General features: G+C 42.9%; 1 protein-coding gene across 4 annotated transcripts in view; it reads left to right on the top strand.

Annotated features, from left to right (window-relative positions):
* Positions 1 to 24,753, top strand: part of actn4 (actinin, alpha 4) — a 90,381-nt gene that overhangs the window by 42,966 nt on the left and 22,662 nt on the right. For 2 of the 4 annotated variants that reach the window (XM_030066287.1, XM_030066289.1), the window contains exons 2-8: positions 11,486 to 11,600; positions 13,384 to 13,503; positions 17,781 to 17,867; positions 19,324 to 19,411; positions 20,518 to 20,596; positions 21,891 to 21,972; positions 24,291 to 24,376. In XM_030066287.1, the coding sequence (XP_029922147.1) occupies positions 11,486 to 11,600; positions 13,384 to 13,503; positions 17,781 to 17,867; positions 19,324 to 19,411; positions 20,518 to 20,596; positions 21,891 to 21,972; positions 24,291 to 24,376 (657 nt within the window). The remainder of the gene's footprint in view (positions 1 to 11,485; positions 11,601 to 13,383; positions 13,504 to 17,780; positions 17,868 to 19,323; positions 19,412 to 20,517; positions 20,597 to 21,890; positions 21,973 to 24,290; positions 24,377 to 24,753) is intronic. The other 2 variants (XM_030066288.1, XM_030066290.1) reach the window with 1 other exon arrangement.

The raw sequence follows: 24,753 nt of genomic DNA on the forward strand, positions 1-24,753 counted from the left end.
AGTAAAAGTAAAAGTGAAAGCGTTCATTGTGAAGAATGCGTGTGTTTTGTTGAGTGTTAAACGGTGGCTGCATTAACCTGGAGGAGGTGTTTTAGTGCTGCCGCTCTAATGGCTGCTTCTGACACTCCAACAATGCATCACATGTGAAGCTTTGTTACTACAGCTGTCAGAGAAATGCAGTGCAGTGAAAGTATAAAGTTACAGTGAATGGAAACGCTCCGGTGCAGTGCCAGTACCTCAAAATTTGATTTAAGTACAGGATTTGAGAGAATGTTCTTTATGGGTTGAGGCCTAAAAATGAGCGTTGGAGCCTCGGCCTCAGTGAAGGTGCTCAATGGAGCTTTGACACACTCATTCTACATGTATGTGCCGGTGTGGGAAACTGCAGTTAAAGTGAGTGCGTCTGGTGTGTGTGTGTGCGACTGGGCACAAAGAGCAACCTGTCCTCAGGAGTGTGTGTGAAGCGCGAGAGGGAGCGGGCGCGTGCGACAATAGGCAGCAGTGCTCCTGCGTCGCTGCCACGGCCCTCTTTTTAATTGGCATGCGTCTAAGAATAGGAGGCCTTGTGTCAGGCCGGCCCGGGCCAGCTCCCCGAGCTTTATTCCCAGGGCCAGGCCAGTATGGGTTTGGCCCGGCTCAGCCCGCCGCAGCCAGGCCCGTCCCAGCGTGGCCGCGTCCAAGTTCCTTGAGGTCGCCAGCCGGCCGCTATATAAGTGACCTTTTTTAACCAAAAGTACAAGTGGCTTTCTTTGGTGCAGCGACATGCCATCCTCGGCTTTTTGGACAATTGCTTTCCCAGCTGACGCTTTCATGAGCACCAGGGACTTGGTTTTTTAATTTTTTTTTTGTTTTTTAAATTCCTTTTCCCAGCCACACCCTGCTTCACATTCACACCTCAGAACTGCCCCGCAAGGGGCAGTTCAAGTTGAGTCTGTTGGGTTTGGATGCCTTGCTCTGTGGCACGTTGGCAGCACTTTGTTCTGCTGCTGTTTGTCCTCTAAGCTCTTTCTTTGGATTTGTTGGCTGCAGTTTGTAAAAACAGCATTCAGCGTTGGCTCCTCCCCTCTGGATGAGCTCACCGCCACCAGTTGGTTCTTTCCTAGGATGGATGGATAGATAGATAGATAGATAGATAGATAGATAGATAGATATAGATAGATAGGTATACTTTATTGATCCCAGACTGGGAAATTCACACGTTACAGCAGCATCATCAATAAAAACAAAAAATAAAAAAAATTAAAATGAAAAGTATATACAATAGAGACTAAATATGCGAAATATATACAGTAAAGACACTAAGGGCTAAGTATATACAATAAAGTAGCCTGAGAATATGAGATGTTTAAGTGTTGAAATGTAAGAAATGTAAGATATACTGATGAAAATAATAAATATGAAAAATGAAATGAAAAATAAAAAAAAAAATTAAAAAAAGGACGGCGACAGAATGAAATGAAACTTTCTGTCGCTGTTCTAGGAAAAAAGGAGGATGACCAGGGGCCTCTACCTGTTCAGCAGGAAACAGGCCAGCAGCGTCGCTCCTCCTCCTCCTCCTCTCCCTCAGTGCTCGCCGGCGGCTGCTTTCACTCTCGTCGTGGAGCGAGTTTTGTCCGCTCTGCGTTTCGTCTTTTCCGTAGCTTCCTATTGGATGTTGATGCCGATGTCGATCTGGCACCGTACGATGTGATTGGCTGGGAGATCCTTTGTTTTTTTGTTTTTTGTTTTTTCATTCATTTTTCCATTTTCATTCTGCCTCTTTGCCTCCAGTCACTCACTTTCTTCTTTTTTTTCCTCCACCTCCTCTAGCCTTATCTTTTTCAATATTTTAATATTGAAAGATCAACTAGAAGCTTACATAGTCTCACTTTATATGGACTGTCCAGTGTTAATATTCAACTAAGTATCAACTATTGGCTTACAGTCTTACTGATATGAAGTTTTCCTTTTACTGCCGTACCTTTAATATTCGTTTTTGACTCACTTCTATACATGTCCTCTCTTTTAGTATTTGATTATTTTATCTGCACTCTTAACCATCCATTCTTTTTATCTACTGTTTAGACTTTTTTTATTTATTTATTTATTTATTTTTGTTTTATTTGTCAGCTATTTTCTCACTGTTCATAACTTACACCTTTATTTTGCTATTTTGAGTTTGATCTATATATTATTGGTCTTAACCCTGCCTCTGGTGTTTCCTCGTTGCAAGTTGATAAGGTTTACGATGTGTTTTCTTTTTATCAGTTAATTATCAATTGACATTCTAGTGATGCTAAGTATATTTACACTGTGCAGGTTGATATGAAGTTTAAGCATCAACACTGACCCTACTGAGAAAGTTGGTGCAACGTTGAAAGTCCATATAACGTGCGACTGCTTGCTTTGACTCTTGTTGTGGAGGATTTCTCGAGAAGACTCCTCTCCGCCATTGTCACTTATTTTCTCCAGATTATAATCTCTTCCCTTTGACGAGCACGCTGCCAGTCAGTCACTTAAAATAACCCTCGCACAGATCACACGCTCGCAGAAGGCGCAAAAGGATCAGTGTGTGCGGCCTGCAGAGTCACAGGGCGAGGAAAAGTGTTTTCAGCTGTTTGACCAGGAAGCAAAGCAGGAGCTGAACCTCAACATGCCAGCAAGATAGGAAAGCCTCTATCAAATTTGTGGCGTTGTGGCATGTTTTTTTTTTTTTTGTATGTGTCAGTTTCATTATGCGCATGTCTTCCTGCCTGGTGGTTTACCGGCTGTTTCACTTGCAGGCTGCTGAGAGAGAGAGAGAGAGAAGGAGAGAGAGGGTGTGTGAAAGTGTAGCCGACAGTTACAGCCTGTGAAAAGTGTGTGTATTTCTGTGGCTGTATATAGGTTCTGTGTGTGTGTGTGTGTGTGTGTGTGCTGGAGGGGTAAAATGTGCTATGAATAAAGAGTTTGACTGAGGTGTGTGTGTGTGTGTGCATGTGGTATCGGTCATGTAGACATATATACAGTGTGATGGCGTGAGCTTTTTTGAGTTTTGTGAGAAGTAAAGATGCAATTTTAACAATGTGTGTGTTAGACAGGGAGTGAGTGTGTGTGTGTGTGTGTGTGTGCGTGCGTGAGCCTTGGCCCGTACGAGCTACCACAGAAATAGAAGCCTGTCAGAGTGAACTCATCATTGTCAGCACGAAAAGGGGTGTGTGAGCTGGAACACACACATACACACACACACACATTCTGAAGTCATGCAGAGAATGCCAGGCAGTTGAGCAATAACACTTTGTTCAAACTTGGCTCATTCTTTCCAGGTGTAGCAGGACACACCCTCACCTACCTCTGTGTGTGTGTGTGTGTGTGTGTGTGTGTGTGTGTGTGTGTGTGTCTGTGTGTGTAAGAGAGAGAGAGGGGTAGTTAAAAGTGTGTATGCATTGAGTAAATTGCACGAGACATTGGGTGTGGAAATAATTGGTGTGCATGTGTGTGTATGACGGTATAGGTGAAGTCAGCTCTATAAGGACATGATGAGGTGTGTGTAGGTGGTACGTTGTCAATTCTTGTATCTCTTAAAACACATTCCTGTCCAAGGAGTGGTGAGTGTGTGTGTGTGTGTGAAGCAGAGAGTGAGAAAATGGTAGAAAGATGGACGATGTCAGTGTATTCACTGTGTGTGTGTTCATGGTCATGTCACATGCTTGTTTTTGCTGCAGACTGTGTGTTTCTCTGCTCGAGTTTGTGTGTATGTGTATGTGTGTGTGTGTGTGTGTGCGTGTGTGTTTGGTCGTCAGATGTTTTGATAAGTAGAGCCACTGCTGAGTTCTTCTCCTTGAAAGCGGTGATATCGGTCTGAACCTTGACCTCCGACCCGGTGCACCCAGCTAGAGATCACAGTTGAATGACTGCCAGGGTCAAAGTGATGGCTCCAGTAGCTGTGTGTGTGTGTGTGTGTGTGTGTGTGTGTGTGTGTGTGTTAGATCAAACAGCTGACCCTGACAGACCCCAGTAGCCCCTCTTCTGTCTCTGTAGTCCTAACGCAGTAAGCAGACAGTTGTATATCTGCCATGGAAGGAGGAATGTCACCCAGCTTAAACAGAACCAGACACTTTGGCCACAAACCCCTTCATCACACCTTCTTTTTCCCTTTTTTGGACACAAGACATCAACATCACACACACCAGTTCACCCCTCACCCTGCTACATGAGCTGGCCTGACCCCTCAGCTCAGTCTCATGAGTGTCATAAAATGAATTGCATCCTTGTCTGGCAAAATAACAAAACGATCACAAACAGGTTCTGTTTTTAGACGCATTGAGTCGTTAACATCAGGTAATTATAGTGGCAGTCTGTTCTTCTGTAAATGAACTCATTAGATTTAATCTGGTGCTGTGACCCGGGTTGATGAAAGCTGCATTTGGCAAGATTTACAGGTAAATAGAAACCCGCTCTGTCTGCTGAAATGACAAAGTGGGGCTGCATCTGAGAGGAGTGTTCTTTTAGGCCCGATTGAGACCCAGCAGGTTTGTGCTGCTGACATGAATTCAATTCTGGTGTCGGGCCTGTACAAGTCGCAGGAAGTAAGTCGGGGTGTAAATCACAAGTTTCATCACAATATGATATTACATCTGTTCTTGTGACAATGACCAGGATTTTTTGATATCACAAAGTCAGCCACGTCATACACCCGTTTAACAGTCATTACATTACATCACCAGGTTTCTGTTTTAGGTGCTCGGCCAGGTTTGTCATGTTTCCTGAGTGTTTCCTCACACTCACATTGTTTGCGTCTGGAATGTGATTCGTCGGTGGACACATCTTTTCTCTGAAATCCCATGCCACTCCTAGAAGTGAGGAAGCAAACCGCCAAATACAACATTACATCTTTTGTTTGCGTGTAACCGTTTGGCCCTTTTCACGGTCCACAGGCAGTTTGGTTTGTATCTCAGATTATGTGGAAAAAAAATTACCTGACTCAGAATTAAAGTTTTTCTTTTTTAATTTGAACACAAACCAGTGTTATGTACAGGAAGGCTGTGCAGCATAGCATCAGAAAGCCTTTGCATTGTGGTTGGGGTAAGAAGTCCATTGTTAACCCTTTATAGGGCAAGTGACTATTTTTGGTCATTTCAGAAATTTTACATATCACGCCCATCCCCTGTCTCAGTCAGTTCAATAATCATTTGGTCTTCACCCAGCCAATCAGCAAAGATCGCTCTACATCCCAGGTCACATGACTGTGGCATTTGACCAATCTCATTGGCTTTGATTTTCTATAGGAAAATGAAAATTTAATTTTTTTTTTTTTTTTTATAGAAGTAATAAATTCATGTCATGTTCACTAATAACAGTCTAGGGTTGTTGTTTTTTTGAGTTTCAAAGTATTTCAATGAGTGCCCTATAAAGGGTTGTCATTAATCAAACATGGTGTTGAATGTTCTAGATGGTCTGTGTGTTCACTGTAATCTGGTGTCGTACTCAGAAACACACTCCCCCACACAGAATCACTTTGGTGAACTGAGGAGTGCAGGATCATGGTTTTTGGTTTTGTTAGAAAATCGTCCCTAATATTTGTCTCGTGTCTTTTGGTTTCCTTTGCTTTGACCGGCCTGCTCAGTAAACGTGGCCAAAACGCTGTGGCACCCGTTGAGCGGCCTGGTATCAGTTCAGCATCCTGACTAACTGCTGGTGTAGCCGTGTTACCCGCCTGCGTTCCTCACTGTGATTATGCCACAGTTATGCAACAGACACTAGAGGACAAGAGCGGGCAGCTGCGGCTGAAAATGTAAACCTTTGGTGCTCTTGTATGAGCCGGGCTCTGTGCTCTGTGCCCCACGCAGCCTCCAGCCTGTTATCTGCCTCCTCAGCTCAGGTCAGAAATCCTCTCGCCTCAGCCCGTCTGATCTCATCTCATCTGATCTGATGTGTGTCGGCAACACAGCGGCCACATGGACAGGCTTAACAGGCTTGACCGCCCGTGATCCTGTTTGCTCGCTCACTCCAGGAATTAGGGTCAATTCCCTTTTTAATTCAGTCAATTCAGCCCGTGGATTTCCCCCTGAATTACAGCTGGATCTCCTCTGCTCCTCGGCTTTTCAAGACCGCGAATGTGACTTGCAGTTCAAACTTTGCATTCTGGATCGAGTCAATAAAAAGGGAGTTAACGTCAGCCCTGGCTCATGTCAGGAATGATCCCAAAACTGAAGATCTAGGCTTTTTTTTTTTTTTTTTTTTTGGCTGCATGTCAGAACAAGGAAGCAATTTGAAGTCATCACTTTAGGGCCTGCTAACTACTTGACACTTTGTCCACAGACTAGATATTTGCTCCCCTCCCTCCTGGAACATTTTTTAAGGTAGTTTTCTTCTGACAGACTGTATTCAGTGGTGGGAAAAGGCAGGATGAGAGTGAGCGAGTCAGAGTCACAGAGCGTGAGTAAGAATGAGACCCTGTGATGTTGCAGAATCAAAGAAAGTTTGTCTTCAGGGATCGGTAGTCCCAGCTGTAACCTGCAGCGTGTTGTATTGTACGGGACACGAAGTGCCGAGGCGCCCTGCAGGTCCGGACCTGCTGCTGTTTGTGTTTTCCACTCCTCTGTTCTCCTCCTCCTCCTCCCCCTCACCACTCCCAGTCGCAGCGTCCTGTTGGAACATGGTTGACCTGCTGCAGTCCCAGTAGCTGCTCTGACATGGTCCAAACACTCCCACTGCGCAGAGCTCCCTGCTGGCTTTCCTCTGTTACAATGGGAGGCTTGGGAAGTTGGTGTTGTTGGCCTGGTGCTAACTTCACAACAGAAACTAACAGGAGAAACTGTGTACATGTTCTGTGGATGTAAATGTGTCTGGTCATTAATAAACTGAGCACTTCAGTTGTGCTGATTACATAATATGACCTGCAGTGTACAAGGATCAATGATGTTTTAAAGGATTAATCTTTCAAGAGATGTGATGCACTCTCTCCTTTCTCTCTCTCTCTCTCTCTCTCTCTCTCTCTCTCTCTCTCTCTCTCTCTCTCTCTCTCTCTCTTTTCTTTGCTACATAATTCCATATATCTTGCTTCATATACAGGGTGACCCAAAAAAACGGGAACTTTTGAAGTGCGTTTTGGCAGACATGAGCAAGTGGCAGTACAATTTTAAAAAAATGAATATTCCATCATTGTTTCTTAAATGGCATGTTTTAAAGTTTCAATTACTATGAATAAAATATTTTTCTTCCATCACTCTTGGTTTTATTGGATTGTTAAAAAGTTCCCGTTTTTTTGTGTCACCCTGTATTTGATGTCTTCAGTATGTATCTACAATGTAGAAAGAAAAAAAAAAAACATTGAATGAGAAGGTGTGTCCAAACTCAATTAAATTTCAATTAAATTCAATTAGCTTTATTGGCATGGCTGCATATTATACAACATTGCTAAAGCATATTTACACAAAATACAATCATAGCAGACATAGTGTCCAAACTCTCTCTCTCTCCTTCTCTGTTTCTCTCTCTCTCTCTCTCTCTCTCTCTCTCTGTTTCTCTCTCTCTCTCTCTCTCTCTCTCTCTGTCTAATGTTTGCTGTCTCTCTCTTCTGTCATCTAACTGATGAAGGCAAACATGCTCAAAAGTATTACTTGAAATAATGGAGGGTAAACTCTCCTAAGCTCTGTTTACCCACCCGTTTACATCAGAAATGAAATTCACAGTACACATCAGGAGTGGGCCAGAAGAGTCAACTAGTCAAGTATATTATTGTTGTACGTACATCACCCAGGCACAGCATGGAATTTGTCTGACATCATGACTTTGGCAGTAGTACATGCTGTAGCCTGTAAAATATTTTTTTTGTGATAGTAAAGTTGACATTAAAGTAATATCCTCATCCCAATATAAAGCATCATCTTGCAGGAACTAGACACAGCTCCAAGTCTGTGTTCAACACAGGCACAAGTAAAGAAATGGATCCTAATGGTCTTTTGCATTTCGCTTTGCTCTTTTTTTTTTCTTAATTTAAGAAGTCTGATAAGCACTCTGCCTTAAAAACACACAGTTGATGCTTTTTTATTATTAAGATTCCAAGACACATATTCTTCAGCCCATCCACAGTGCAGCTAGATTGAAATACCGACCGCACACGCACTATCAAGCTGAAATAAGCTGTCAAAAAATTTAAAGTATCAATAAGTGGAAATTTACACTCTTCTGACATAAAAGTTGATTTTCGTTCATGCTGGAGTATTGGTTTACCTTGCACTGACCCCAGGTCTGCCGTGTGGGTGTTATGTAACAGAGCAGCAGGTTAGCTGTAGTGACGGTCATAAATCCAGTGATTTCAACGGAGCGGCCGTCAGCCGGCCCGGTGGAACTTCCTGTCATGGCACTGCCACTTCCTGCCGGGGGAAGCCCATTGTTGCTAACAGTAGAGGGAGGGAGCGGCGGGCATTGTCTGTTAACCCCCCCTCTGCCTCCCCCTATCCCCCTTTCCCCTTTGTATGGTTTGTCTGTTTGTTTATGTGAAATGTATCTCCCTCCCCCAGCCTGGACGGGACGAGGACACACAGTGTGGGGGTGGAAGGAGGGGGGGCAGAGAGAGAGAGAGAGAGCGAGTGGGTGGGGGCTGAAGGGTGCTATTATCCGCGAGGCTCAATGGCCGCTTTGTGCCGGTGGCCACAGTGGGACATCGGGGAGAGGGGCAGGGCAGCGACCAGCGCCCTGTCATAATGTTTTTACTCACACCCGTGGTGCAGGGGAGGGGGCGGACGGAGTGAGGTAGCAGTGGGTGAGAGCTGCAGGATCTGGATCAGTGCTCGTCCATGTCACTCAGCTCTTGAAGTGTGTTTCCTTCAGGGTTCACTGACTGGAAATCGTTGGCCATGAATATTTTTCTCATAGCCATTTCAAACAGAAAGTAGTGCAAAGAGCAAAGAGGCTGCTGCTGGTGTGTGTGTGTGTGTGTTGCAGCTGCAGTGTCACTTTACATTCTGGACCGAGTGAACTGAACAAATGCAAATGGGACCCCAGTCCTGAGGGGTGAAAGGACACGGGGGAAAGGAGAGAGACATAGTTACATAGAGTCTGTTGTCGCCGCATTATGAACCTTTACAGAGGCGTTGTATTGCTTTCCAAATATTGTACGCTTTGGATTTTTCCACACTGCAAAAACTCAAAATCTTACCAAGATTATTTGTCTTATTTCAAGTCAAAAATGTCTTATTTCTAGTCAAAATAGTACACTTAAAATAAGACATGATCACCTCAGAAGTAAATTGTTTTTAGACAATTTTCACTTGTTTCAAGTGAAAATTCACTTGAAACAAGTGAAAATTTGTTTGTTTCATTGGCAAAATTTGCCAGTGGAAAAAGTGAAAATTCACTTGAAATAAATGAAAATTAGCTAGAAACAAGAAACAAATTTTGCCAATGAAACAAGCAAATTTTCACTTGAAACAAGAGATAATTGTCTAAAAACAAGTTACTTCTGAGGTGATCATGTCTTATTTTAAGTGTAATGAGATATTTTGACTAGTAATAAGACATTTTTGACTTGAAATAAGACAAATAATCTTTGTCTTATTTTTGCAGTGCATGTAACATTTCAGAACTAGAGGCAGAATCTCATGGTGTTTACCCTTGGCACTAGCTGATAACCTCAAAAACATGGCAGCAGGTGAGCTTGGAAGGTCCATGGCAGAAAGGATGAGATCTGAACCTTTGACACCAATTCTCACCAAATGACGTTTGGCATGAAAGTAAAGCGACAGCTCTCTCTTGAGCCTTCTATTTTGGAAGTGGTCACATGTTAGAATAAAGAACGCTCTAAACTGCATTTTTTTTAGATAGAAAGCCTTAAGCAGAGGGTGACTGTTTTTGTTTATGCTCTAAAGTTAAAATTGAATTATATTTTTTAACTTTATTTAGAGCCCCAAATCACCACTTACAGTCCCAATGGGCTTTTTGGGCCTGATTTAATCCTCATCACAGGCCAAGAAAAACTCCCCCCAAAAAACTGGTAGAGCAGGGCAAAATTGGAGGAAATCTAGAGAAGGACCGCAGAGAGACGAGACCCCTTCATGGTCAGGGGGGAGGTACTAAGACTCAAGGCCCAAACGCCCATATACATTGAGAGGTACAAGTCCCCCCCAGTGTTCAGGCACTCCAACAATGTCCTCCCCAAAAATATTGCTGGAATATATTAGCAATTCAATGTTCAGGCATTCCCAAAATGTCTGTCCCTTCCAATGCTGAAATAGTGGTTTTGGCCCTGCTATGACTTAATAAAGCGAGGAGGGATATTTGTACATAAAGTGCTTATGGAGTCTTTAAGATACTTTACAGAAGTAAGCAGACTGATTTGATGATGCTCTTGTTTCTTTCCCAGTCGGGCACTTCCGCTAAATTATGCAACAAGTTTAGGAAAAACTAGTGCACCAGAGTGATGGGAATGATGTGATTAGTTCGTTGAGGTTGTGAGTTTTGCTCCGCGACACTTTGATTGATGATGTGCCCCGGCTGAGTCACAGGCCGGAGTCTGGGTGCGGGGTGGCGAGGCTCGCAGACGCCGTGCCAGCCCTTCCTCCAGCCCCGCTGTAATGGCGTGCCTGCGTCCGTGCCACGGGCTTCTTCAAAATAAAATGATTCAAAACACATTTCTGAAGGAATGTCGGCCTAACCAGAAGCACAAAAACAGGGATTCCAGACGGCTCTTGATGTGTGTGTTTTGTGCTGGCGTGTGTGTTTTCCACGATAGCTGTGTTTGTGATTCAGTGCACCATCATGATATTCAGTTACAGGCGTCACACACACTATCCCATGTGCTGCTTTATTCCAACTCCACTGGCCATTTGTCTTGTTTAAAACAGTAGGTACATGCTGGTGTTTCTTAACCTGTGGCTCTGGGTGCCAGCACGGGTCGCTGGCCTCATCCGTCCCACTTGATGAGTAATGGCCTAATGCTTTTTGGAGCCTGGGACTCCGGCCCGCGAGAGGCTCGATTTACTGTGCGTGTGTCCAGGGTCAGAAACGCTTTCAGAGCTCTTGATATGAGGTAATGAAAGTATGAAGGTTGTGGAGAAGGGCAGAGAGTGTCCAAGCAGGAAAAAATGCTAGAAAAATAAGAAGAGGCCCAAAGAACACAGTTTGAGAGTGTCACAAAGATGAAAGTGCATAAAAATGAAGCGTGCAGCTGCCTGAGCGAGCAGGAAAAAACTCAACTAAACTGCCATATTTAAGCAGTTTTCATCTTCATGTCAGCTGGTGTGACTGGCTCCTTTGGATTCGAGGTTGTTGTCCTTCCCTTTTTTTTTTTTTTTTTTTTTTTTTGTGGTACAAGTACAGTAACATTGGTGCAATAATGGCTGCCTCTTCCTCTTCTGTCCTGCTACTTCCCGCCTAATCAAGGGAACTGCCTCTTCCTATCAAATCAATTTCAACTTCTTTTTTGTTCTGTATTTGTGGTTTATGGTCATGAAAGCTGGAAAAAAAAACACCATTGTTAAAGCACAACTGATCAGTTCTGTCCTTTGTGTGTGCTGTTTTGCAGACGTTCACGGCCTGGTGTAACTCCCACCTGCGGAAGGCCGGCACGCAGATCGAAAACATCGAGGAAGACTTCAGGGATGGACTCAAACTCATGCTGCTGCTCGAGGTCATCTCAGGTAACTCAGAGCTTGCCGTTGCCTGATACTAAATATCGGGATCCTTGAACATAAATAACCTGCAGCGACTACAAATTGGATAAGCAATCATCAAATTTAGGGTCTGACCAATATTGAATTGGTCCTGTAGTGGTTATTTGACTCACTCAAGTGATTGGCTAATGCTCCAAGTGCCACGTGTAAACACACACTTTTACTTTTTTGTGCTGCACACACTTGCAACATTTCACAACACATTAAGACTTCACACCGTGGCAGCCACAGGTCAGTTTAAACCACAAGCTGCTCCAGTGTTGGCTGCACAGCTGGGGGACACGGACAAAATCCAATATCACACTGTCTTTGATCAAGTACTCTAATATCAATATTGTAGGGATGATTATTGGTGCTTTCATAAGAGATTTTTGATAAACAGTAATTAGCGATGTGGATATGATGACCAAGCAGAATAAGTCCGGAGTCTGGACTGGTATTTGACTGTAATGCAGTTTTTTAAAACAAGGAATACTGATGCCAAATCATAATATTACAATATCCAAAATCAAACGACATATCTGGTGTTATATCACAATGTCGAAATATTTGCAAAAATCACAATTTAAAATTGCATTAATCAAAGGGAGACTCCATTGTTTTGAAAAAAGTGTGTTAACATGTCTTTTTTTTTTAAGTAAGTCACTACATTTGATGTTGTGTTGCTTTTTCCCTCTTATTCCACTTAGTTGATTAATCAAGGGAAAAAAAAATCTGACTGAAGGTGCAATATATTTTATGATCACCTAGAAAACCAAGGCATCGTAATGTTAAAGGAATACTCATTGACATTTTGGGAAAAATTCCCTTTTCCCGACGTCCCCAGACTGAGACCAGATGTTGGACAGCATTTCCACCTCTGGACGTCCAGTGGTTCAGTTGCTATGGGTAGCATTGTGTGTTAGCTTAGCATAAAGACTTGAAGCCTATGGGAGCCGTTAGCCTGGGTCTGTCAAAGTGAAGAAATAAACCCTCCAGCAGCTCTGAAGCTGTCAGGTTCACACAGTGGGTCATGTGGATTTGTAATACACGTCCCTGTTCAAGTGTCTTTTTGAGGCAGGAAACATATTCAACATGTTTCTGTGGCCTCAAGGACACAGATTGTGTCTTGATGATGAATTTTTAGTGTAAACAACTGTTTACAAGGAAATTTACATTGGGCAGCTTTAATTGGTTATCAACATGGCTGTTAACTGCAGCGCTAAAGTGAAACAGTTGTGAAGATGAGGTTACACACGGAGGCCGGTGGGAGAGCCGTGCAGCAGAGGAGCCTGATGTGTTGGGATCTGTCCGTCCCAGTCGTGTTTTGGTCTCTCTGTGGAGGACGTGCACCGTCCATGTCGATTACAGGGCGGGGTCGCTCACATTTTCCAGCCTCAGTGTGGGTCTCCGGCCAAAAACAAAAGTGGGAACACCCAGCTACAGATTATCGAGAGTCATGGATGACAGCATTCCCCCTGAGGTTTTCAGTGTTGTAGCGGGAAAACGGTGGGATTTGGGCGAACGTGTGGATTTTCCTCGGCAAATTTATTGCTAAACTAAATTCGATGAGATGAATTTTTTTCTCATGCTCCTGCTGCGTCAGACGCTCTTGTTGCAGCTGTAACTTTAACTGCCCTGACCGTCGCTCTGTCAATCTGCTGAGCCTGTGGAAACATGCACACCAGCTCACTCATTCACTTTTGTTTTCTCCCCTGTGCGCACGTGTGTGTGTGTGTGTGTGTGTGTGTGTGTGTGTTCATTCCCACAGGCGAACGGTTACCCAAGCCTGAGCGAGGCAAGATGAGGGTCCACAAGATCAACAATGTCAACAAAGCGCTGGACTTCATCGCCAGCAAGGGAGTCAAACTGGTCTCCATCGGAGCAGAGGGTCCGTGTACACACACACACACACACACACACACAAACAGACCCCAATTTGTTGTCATTTTGTCCCATAAGACATCACATGAGAAAAAAAATCACAATAAAATATGACAAAAGCATAATATACAATCATACAAGATATAATATATGTCAGTTAAATAAACTGACTGATTTCACAAATGAACAGATGAACAATAAAAACTGTAACTGTAAGGTGCATCAGAAAGCAAAATAAACTGCGCAGGGGAAACGATAAAAATAAAATAAAAAAAAGAGTACAAATAATACACTGCAACTACACTACATACAATGCACATTATAGACTATTAATAATCAAAACTTTGACAGTGCTTTTACTTTTGTTGTGTCTTGTCAGAGGTTAGCATATTCCAGACAGAACCAGCTCTGTATTCACATTTTAGACTCTGTTTAACACCTAAATGACCCCTGGAAGTCCCCACACCGGATGCTGGGAACAACAGGCTCATTTAAACATCACAGGCCTTCCTCCACGTCCCGGAGCCCTGAGAGAAAAGGGGGACTCGGATCTGTTCAGTTTCCATATTTGTTGTGGGAGCTGCACCCAAATGACCCCCACAGCCCACAGATAACACCACCACGGTTACTGAGGCTGAAACTCGGCAGGAAATATTAAAAGTTGTATGCATGTAAAGTTGCTGCTGAAATGTTCTGCTTTTGTTTTTGGACTGGATTTGAATGTGCAGCGTGTTAGCACAGGGTGTCAAAACACACACTTCCTGTTGAACAAGATTTCACATTATTGCAGCAGTGGAGACGGCACGTGAAATTGGTAGAGCACATAATAGTTTTTATATAGTTCATACATAGGCATATAGTTCATTCATAACTAAATGGCCCAAGAATAAACACAAAACTGTAAAATGAATGGATACAAAATTGAAATCATGCCATAGTAAAAGCTGTCCTTTGGCAAAAGCAAGGCCATAAAGGTATTCTGGGTAAGTCTGGGTCCGTAAGTGCTGAGAGCAGCTTCACCATAAGTTTGTGCTCATAAAAAAACAAACAAAAATAGCAAACAAACAACAGGGAAAATATGTTGCTGCTTTCGTACTTCTCTCCTTGTTCTGGAGGAGTGTTCAGAATGTGTTGGGATTAATTCATGCAGACATGGGCAGGGTGAGCTCTGCAGCCTGCAGGGGGAGCTGGAGGTGAGGAGCTCATTTTCTGGATTAAATGATCTTACCTGTCAGTCGGCATCACAACAGGAGCCGAAAAAGGCTGCAGTGACCCTGGGAGAGATAATACAGACAGTTTCTCATGGCACTCTCTGATTATCAGCTGGAGTGAGGCTGCTCTCCTCACTTTCCTCCGCCTGATCACATCCACATTTAGGTTGTGCATATCTAACATCTTAACTGCTCCGACTAGCACTGATTAGCACAGGCTGTATAAAACATATTAGAAATATTAACATTTACATTTACATTATTTAATGTAAGCCATTATAAGAGGGGTGAGAGTACATACGTTTTACTTCTTCTCACTCCTTTTCGGATATGTTTAGATTCTTTTGTTTTGTTCTTGATTTTTTTTGTTTTTCTTTTTTGCTATTTGAATCTGTTATTCATTTTGTATGTCTTTTTTGGCAGTTTTTTTCTATGATTTAAATTGCAGAATTGTGTTTTATGGACATATTCAAAATAAACATGACTAAACTAAACTAAACATTTAAACACACATAATGTTTAACATTTGTTTTAGTTGCGTTGGATGACACTGAGGAACTCTAACATTAATTTAAAGGGCTGTTTAAGTCATCAACAATAGCACATAACACATAGCATACCTGACACATTAACTTAACAATTTATTTTGGAATCATTCTCTGGAGGTTTAAAAGACTAAAGTCAAATTGACCGCAACTGATAAAAAATGTTAGAACAGGAGGGTGAAGTGTGCTTAGTGTCACTGTGCTGGGGACCACTTGAACCCTCTCTGGGACCCCTGGTGGTCCCAGCACCCCACTTTGCCACAGTAGTCCCAACAAACTCCTCTGTCACATTAGACTGGGGCACAGAGAGCTGAACAGGGGTGAGACGCCGCCCCCCCTCCCGCCCTCTCTCAGCTTTGTCCTGCAGATTGGTTTTGATCTGAGTTGTGAAAGGGGACAGAGGTCCTTGACTGGGCTGCTATATCACCCAGAAAAATGGTCATCTCTGTGTGTGTGTGTGTGTGTGTGTGTGAGAGAGAGAGAGAGAGACAGGATAGAGTGAATGCGTGTGTCAGCGGGAGGACAATGACCTTTCTCCTACTCTACCATGACGAACGACCTGACTGTCCCACCACCCCTCATTCCTGCTGCATGACACCGCTTAGACTGATGCCCCTCCTACAGGCACACACACACACACACACACTGCATGCATACACACACATTAACATATTCACACACACTTTCTGGCCATGCATAGACCAGCGGCCCACAAAAGGTCATCCAGTGGAAACTGAGAGAGAGAAAAATGCAGACATAAAATGGAAAGGAACGAATGGAGGAGATGAGAGAGCGGAGCTTCCTACATGTTTTCATGTGAAGGACTCTGTTACTCAGCCTCACACACACCTCCGTTTGGTCACAGTTTTCCCCAGGAACCTCCCGTTTTAAAGTATTGTTAGGTAAGATTTAATGTGTTGTGTGATTGCCGGCCTTGTTAGGGAGGCAGCAGTGAAAAGTCAAACCTGTGATCAGGACAGTTGTTTTTTGATGTTCTGTCGTTGGGCTAAGTTACAGCACAGGGAAAATTAAGCTTACTCATTTTTCTGGAGACCCTCTGGAAGCTCCACAAGGACCGCAAAGGGGCCCTTGATCCCCAGTTTGTGACCCAGTGGGATAGAAGCTGGGGGATGAGAGGAAGCAAGAGGAGAAAACCACATACTCATTTCTTACATATATACGTATATTCACGGTAAATCAAAAAGCCTCAGCCTCTTATCAGCCTCCTCTCTGCATCAGGCAGCACAGCTGTGTTGCTTTATGGCAAAAACAGGAAGAGGGCGCCGTTCTTCCAGCGCAAACAGATAAAAACTTCAGAGCTCCTAGCAGACAATGGAGGGAGTGAAAGGACGATGGAAGAATCACTTTCATCCTCCTCAGTGAAGAGAAATGAAGCCCGACATCCTTTTTGCAACAGGAAGCAGCTGGGCTTCTGGGAAATGCAGTTTTTCAGTCCTTAGAAAATAACGCTAACACTGTGTGTGACGCTGCTCACTGTACACAGGTATCAGAATTAACTTCACTTCCAGAGAGTAGAAAGTAGTTGAAACAAAGTGATTTAATATGAGAGACAGAGAGAGAGAGACAGAGAGACAGAGGTAGACTGCAGGACGAGGCAGGTGAAGGTGTGATGATGAGCGAAACATAAATAATCTCAGTGTGAGCATAAAACACGACTGGAATCCAACCCATACTGCATGCCTTTAACATGACCTGTCATTCTACAGAACTTATTGCCTTCCTCTGTGTGTGTGTGTGTGTGTGTGTGTGTGTGTGTGTGTGTGTGTGTGTGTGTGTGTGCGCGCCCGCATTGTGAAGGGAAAGTGATGTGATGGTATTTGTAAAGGCACAGGTTTCAGTATGCCTACACAGAATTCATCTCATCTGGATGAAAATGCAGAGCGTAGCCTCACAGTTAACATGAAGCTCTGCTGCTCAGATCACACTCACACACACTCACTCACACACACTCACACACACTCACTCACACACTCACACACGCTGCCAGGTTAGCCCGCATAGCACCAAGATACACTGGACTGACAAGTAACCTGATTCAGATGCATATATATATCCATCCCATATTTATATCAGAGATGATACACTGCATATATTTTGCTGACATGCTTCCTGTATGCTCTATGTACTAACTCTAAATTATAAAACAAATCATTAATAAGACTTGGATGCAAAATTATGTGAAATAATTTAATTAATGTTCACCCCATTGAACCAAATGGTCATGTTAGGTGTGATGTGACGCTAATTTTCAAATAATATTCATTAAAAGTGTTTCATGTCTAAGTGTATGAGAGTTTTTAAATAGAAGTTAACCTGTCATGCAGTTTGACAGCAGAATTTATATCTGTGGCTCTACAGAGACGACAAACGATGGCGATGAGTCGTTGCCCAGCCAAATGTGGACCAGCGTGTTGAAAAAATGGATCTTTGTGACGTATAAAAACTCTGATTGTCGTGTGTGATGATCACTGCAGCTCTGACGCCGATGTGTCGTTTGTGTCGTGCAGAAATCGTGGACGGAAACGCCAAGATGACCCTGGGAATGATCTGGACCATCATCCTCCGCTTCGCCATCCAGGACATCTCGGTAGAAGGTACGCTTCAGTTCAGCCTCGCTTCATCTCATTCACTCATTAACAAGCACATTCAGTCTGTCTCTGGTAATATCAGATAGATAGATAGATAGATAGATACTTTATTCATCCCGAAGGAAATTCACAGTTTTCAGCAGTATCCACAGAGTACAAGATTAAATAAATAAAAAATAAAGAATAATAATAAAAAAAGAATAATAAAAATAAAGAATAATAAAAATAAAGAATAATAAAAAATAAAGAATAAAAGATGACACTCGAGATCTAAAGATCTAAGTACCCATGTGCAAAAAACAATGTGCAAAAAAACAAAAAAAAAAAAACAGTGTGCATCGATGTATACAATGTGCATAGATGTGGGCAATGTGCAAATTTACAGTATAAACAGATGATAAATAGCTGATAAATAGATGATAAAAAACCAAAAAAAAACCCAGTGTGCATCGATGTATACAATGTGCATAGATATCAGTATGAGATGAAAACTTTTGAAAAGTTTTTTTTTTTTTTGTTCCTGGTCAGATTAAGGAAACAAATTGAAGGCTTGACTTTTTTTCATGTTATAAAGTAAACGATTCATCTGTTAATCTAAACAGAATTGATAGATTAATTGGCAATGGCAGTAATCATTAGAGGCAGCACAACCAGCAACTCTCTGGTCAGAAGGAAAATAAATAGGTCGTCACCACCTGCAGTAATCCTTAGTGTACACACACACACACACACACACACACACTCCTCCTCCCCAGATGTGCAAGCTGAGGAAATCTTGTGGGAACTAGAGTGGAAGTAACAAGGCTACAGCTACACTCACACACACTCACACACACACACACACGCTGAGGGTGAGTAATGGTGGAATATAGCCAAGAAGAAACAGGTCTGGCCTACATGACGGCTCACTGGGCGTCCGGGCTGATGACATGAGACTGAAAACTACTCAGCGCTTACTACGCCTGTCACCGCCGCCGCCGCCGCCGCCGCCACCGCCACGTGATTTCATATTTCAAAACACAAACGTGCTAAATTACCGTTTCAGCCTCAACCGTTTGTCAGCGGCCGTTATTTGGATCTGACTGGAGCGCCGTTACAACTCCTGCGCGGCTCGTTAAAACTCCCCGGTGTTAAATGAACTATTAATTATTCACTGGTTCAGTTTAACCGTCATGTCCTGCTGCGAGGCTTTACGACTCGTTTTTTATGCACCTCAGTTGTGGTCGGTGCCTGTCTGGCGTCTGTTCCACAGCCTGACGTTTCCTCGCTTCATGATGTCAGTTCACAGCGACTGCATGGCTTTGTTTGTTCATGTTTGAGTGATGTAAACCTCATCATCCTCATCTTCATCTTCTCTACTACTTGCTTCTCCTGTTTCATCTCCATCTCCTCCTCCTTCTCCTCCCCCTCCTCTTCTTCTTCTTCATCCTCCTCCTCCTCCTCCTCCTCCTCCTCCTCACAGAGACCTCAGCTAAGGAAGGTCTTCTGTTGTGGTGCCAGAGGAAGACTGCTCCCTACAAGAATGTCAACGTGCAGAACTTCCACATCAGGTAACACACACACACACACACACACACACACGCCTGTCAGGAGACACTAAAACTCCCCATTCAAACCCTCTCTGATGAAACTGTTTGGGGCTCAGCAGCGACCTCGTTCAGTGACAGGGGAAACTCCGGGATGCGTTATGCCCTTAAATTAAGAATCCATTCGTAGACAACATTGAAAAGACAAATAAATTAATAAATCGGGCAAAGAAATGTTCACTGCAGGTTTTGCAGATCTTTAATTCAAAGCTAGCACACACCTACACACACACACACACACTCTCTCTGCGCTCTGTGAGTCACGAGGAGTCACAGATGTGATAGTGCAGCGTTATAATAAACCACAGCAGGTAGGAAATAGACTCCTGGTGATAGATACAGTAATCACCATACGCAGATTAATGGCTGATGCTTCAATGAAATGTCAAGGATCTCCAGGAACGTTAGACTGAAATAAAACACTGTGACTGTGTAGAGATGACGCCCCCTGGTGGAGGAACACACGCATTTCACTGCTCCGTGTCAAGGGCAGGAAAGCCACCGTCCCCTCCGTCTGCCACCGTGACCGATGAACCCAAAAATCATGAACAGGTGTTACTGTGGAAAGGGCCAGACGTGATGTTCACAGCCTGTCTGTGGCTCAACAACTCTCAAAATACTTGAGGAAAAACTACGGCTCGTTGCTGTGAGACGGGTCATTTTTTCATCACGTAATGACAGGTTCTTTTAAACAGCATGATGACTTTTACTGGATCAGTTTTAGTGCATTTTAAGGATTTTAAGCCCCATCTGCTTCACTAAGTTCAGCTGGATTTCATTTCCCTAAACAGTTATCTTCCTTTTTCTCAAACTTATTAATCTTTTATTCTTTCATCACCCATGTTTGATGTCTGAACGTCTATCAGCTATGTAGAGTTTGAAGGTGTGTCGGTGTTTGTGTTTCTCTGTTGTTGTTTTCCGTTGCTGTGGTCCTTCAATTGTCTTAAAAAAGTCTTAAATTTGTCTGAAAAATGGGTGATAAAATTGTATCCACCCAGAGAGACTTTACAGTTAACACTCTCTCTGTCTCTCTCTCTCTCTGTCTGTCTCTCTGTCTCTCTCTCTCACAGCTGGAAGGACGGTCTTGCCTTCAATGCTCTCATCCACAGACACAGACCTGAGCTCATCGACTACGACAAGCTCAGAAAGGTGACAACACACACACACACACACACACACACACACACACACACACACACACGCCTTCTCAGGATACTCACTAGATGTTAACCGATACATTTCCATCAAAGTCTAAGGACTTTCGTAAGACCAAGTGGCAACGTCATTCGACCTGTATTTTTTCCAGCAGTATTTTTTTTCAGCAGTATTTTTTTTTCAGCAGTATTTTTCTTCAGCAGTATTTTTCTTTAGCAGTATTTTTCTTAAGCAGTATTTTTTCTTCAGCAGTATTTTTTTCAGCAGTATTTTTTTTTCAGCAGTATTTTTTCTTCAGCAGTATTTTTTTCACCAGTATTTTTCTTCATCAGTATTTTTCTTCAGCAGTATTTTTTTCAGCAGTATTTTTTTTTCAGCAGTATTTTTTTCAGCAGTATTTTTTTTTCAGCAGTATTTTTCTTCAGCAGTATTTTTTTTTCAGCAGTATTTTTTTCAGCAGTTTTTTTTTCAGCAGTATTTTTCTTCAGCAGTATTTTTTTCAGCAGTATTTTTTTCAGCAGTATTTTTCTTCAGCAGTATTTTTTTCAGCAGTATTTTTTTTTTCAGCAGTATTTTTTTTTTTCAGCAGTATTTTTCTTCAGCAGTATTTTTCCTCACCTGTGTTGTGTCACAGAGAGCTGGCTCGCCACAGGACAGTCATTTTCGTCACGTACGAAGTCAGTCAAGACAGTTTCCATCAGTGATGCACGTTTCAGCCTCTGTGTTGAAAAATAAAGCGTACGTTTCCATGACACCTGCTAAAATTACCCATAAGCCTCGCCAGCTCCTGACCAATCACAAACAGCTCTGACATCAGCACACTTGTTGCAGAGAGATAATGTCGATGTGGCAGACAGCTGACTAACACCCTGCACATCTGTCTGAAGACGTTTTTCACGGCGGTGTTGAAGTGTGACCACTGATCCCTGACATCTCCTGGACGGTTTGTTGCAATCCAGCACGAAAACATTTTGATCCCTCAGAGCCAGATGGCTGAATGAAATTGGCACTGTGTCGTAAGGCGGCACGGAAATTGCAGTCCTTTATTAAGCCAGAGCTGTTTTATACGCAGTCTTGTCCCGCTGTGTTTTTCCTGCTCAGATTTCTCAAAATATGGATCTGATTTAGTTGTCCATCACTGTTGCTTCATAAACTCTCCAGGTGACTGAATGAGGGGAACACAGTTATTTTTTTTTAAAAAACATCTGGGTTTCAGGAACCAAGTCGACCTCGGCCAGATCTGAGTTGTTTTCTAAAGCTGTGATTGTTTTTTTGTTTTTTTTTCCAGGATGACCCCGTGACCAACCTGAACAATGCCTTCGAGGTGGCTGAGAAGTACCTGGACATCCCCAAAATGTTGGACGCAGAAGGTAGGAGTGACGTTTACAGGGCTCTGTGTGTGTGTGTGTGTGTGAGAGAGAGAGAGAGAGAGAGAGAGAGAGAGAACTGGAACATTTTGAGTGTTGATGATTATTATTGTGATCTGTATGTAAGTGTGAATAAACTGTTTAAATGTATAGCAAAGAGATAAAATGCAAATAATATTCCGCTTTTAGTCTGAGTGTGTGTGTGTGTGTGTGTGTGTGTGTGTGAGAAAGAGATGTTACTCTATTCCAGTATGTTTGTATACTGTTACAAAGCACTGGCCAAGTTTACATGCACACAATAATACAAGTTTTGCCAATACTGTGAGTAAGGCAATAATCCAGTTGTGCTGCACACCTGTTTGCATAATTTGACATCATAATCCAATTTTACATGAGTGAAGCACCTGTTTATAGTATCAGGAAAACATTGTGGGAATCAAAAAAGAAAAAAAAAAAACTTCTTTCCTGCCAGAATTAAATATTTCCACAAGAGTTAGAGCCTGAGTTTTGTGCTCGGTGTTTTTCCAACACCCTGTAACCCGTTCAGCTGTTAGGACAAAGTGTGTGTCTGACATTCCACGTCCAGAATTATGAATCCTGTTGACATTTATTCCACGTGTTAACCAAGGAGACGCGTGCTCCTGCTGAGAGCAGATATAATCAGGATGATCAGAGTACAGTGTGTGCATGGATCCCGACCCGTATGAATAATGGCATCACATTGGCATTTTTTGTAGTGAATGTAAACATGGCCACTGCTCCTGCAAGCTCACCATGACAGAGCCTCTCCTCAGCGGAATGATGGAGCCTTCGTCCCTCCTCCTCCTCCTCCTCCTCCTCCTCTCCCTCCTGCAGTAATATGTCCTCCTCCAGTCTCTCACCTGCTCGAGAGCTTCAGACTGCACATGTGACTGTCTGATGTGTGTCTGTGGCTGTGTGTGCTCGGGTTGGACTGATATGGCTTTTTAAAGACCAACAGTAGCTGGGTTTCCATCCACCTATTTTTATTCGCATTTTCAGAAATTGCGAAAAAAAAAAAAAAAAAAAAAACTTGGATGGAAACGCCAGAAATTTGAAAAACGGCTGAAAATTTGCAAAAAAGTTTTTACGCTTGGAGGGGGTGGATTTCTCAGCGTGTCGATAAAAGAAAATGCGACTTTTTGCTGTGGAAACAGGTTTTGCGAATAAACGATGACTGGACCGGATACCACGTCACACTTCTACGCTACAGTCTTATTATTAGTTATCATTATTATTATTATTAGTCTCTTATTCCTTATTTAGGATGGTTCGGTACGAAGTTAGCGCTGCCAAAAGAGTAAGCAGACTTCTCCCAAGAGCTGACAAGTTCAGCAGGAATCTGTCCATGATCAGCTGTTGAGTGTCAGCTGAGTGTTTGTTGTTGTTCAGTCGACACACAGACGCTATCTGATGATGTCATCTCACGGCGCACTCTTCTCCCAATAATCACAACAAACAAAAAACAAAACTAAACTAATGGAAACAGGCATAAATTCGCATTTTCTTTTGCGCATTTTGACAAAATTCGCTCAAAAATTTCGATATATTTGGATGGAAACCCGGCTACTGACATTTCTGAGTTTGAAACTGCCCATAGACGATATTTTGCAGACGAAACTTCTTACTAGCTTTAAATTTGACCATTTTCATCCTGGTGTTAGTGTGGAAAAGCCTCTGATATGGAATTGAATCCATCATGAGACACTAAAACTCTGTGATGACACCAGACTGAAGCAATAATTTTAATTTTTTATCAGTTCATCAAAATTTGACAAAGACTTAACACTGAAGTCTTGTTTTGTTCAGGCGCTGTAGGGAGACAACACGCTCAAGTTTATTTTTTGTTTCCTAATCCCTACTTATGAAGAATAAAGATTGTTATTATTATTGCTGTTTATCCTCCGCTACATCAGCAGTGGTTGACACCGACTGGCTAATTAATAAATGGCTGATGTTAGGTGAAAGGTGTTTATCAGCCGGGGATTTTAATAAGCTGATATCAGTCTGACCCCGTCAGCTACATGTCCACTGTCCTCAGTGTGTTTGGTCTTTTTCCCTGTGACGTTTCAGCGCCCCTCGCCTGGCTGTGAGCCCCTAACTCATGTTGTTGACAACTTGTTCAACGTCTGTCTGTGTTTGCCAGCCTGTGTGATGATGTAATACTCCAGATGTTGTCCTTTCTTCCATGTATGAGCGTCCTGTGTCGTGTTCCCTACACGCTGATGTCCGTCTCGCCTGTATATGTGTATATGACTGTGTGTGTGTGTGTGTGTGTTCATAACCACCGTCTCCCCCTGTAGACATTGTGAACACTGCTCGTCCAGATGAGAAAGCCATAATGACTTATGTGTCCAGCTTCTACCATGCCTTCTCTGGAGCGCAGAAGGTAGCCTGACCCTCCTGACCTCTGACCTCTGACCTCTAACCCCCGGACACTAACAACGTGCTGCCGCCCTCTCTGGCATGGCTCCTCTCTCCTACTCTCTCTCTCTCTCTCTGTCTCTGCAGCCTCAGGCCTTACCAAGGATCCTGCTTTTGTTGGGACACACACACACACACACACACACACACACACTCTCACACACACACAAACACACACAATTTTGCTGTCTGTGCTGGTGAAAGCAGTAAACCTCATTGATTTAGTGCTGTACAGTCATAGCATTAAGCTGATAGGCTGCCATATTGCGAAGGCTTACGTTTGTAGATTTAAAGGGATACTTCACCCAAAATATATGTTTTTTTTTTTTTTATTCAACTTGA

Source organism: Myripristis murdjan, chromosome 13 (genome assembly GCF_902150065.1).
Source record: "Myripristis murdjan chromosome 13, fMyrMur1.1, whole genome shotgun sequence".
Lineage (NCBI taxonomy): Eukaryota > Metazoa > Chordata > Actinopteri > Holocentriformes > Holocentridae > Myripristis > Myripristis murdjan.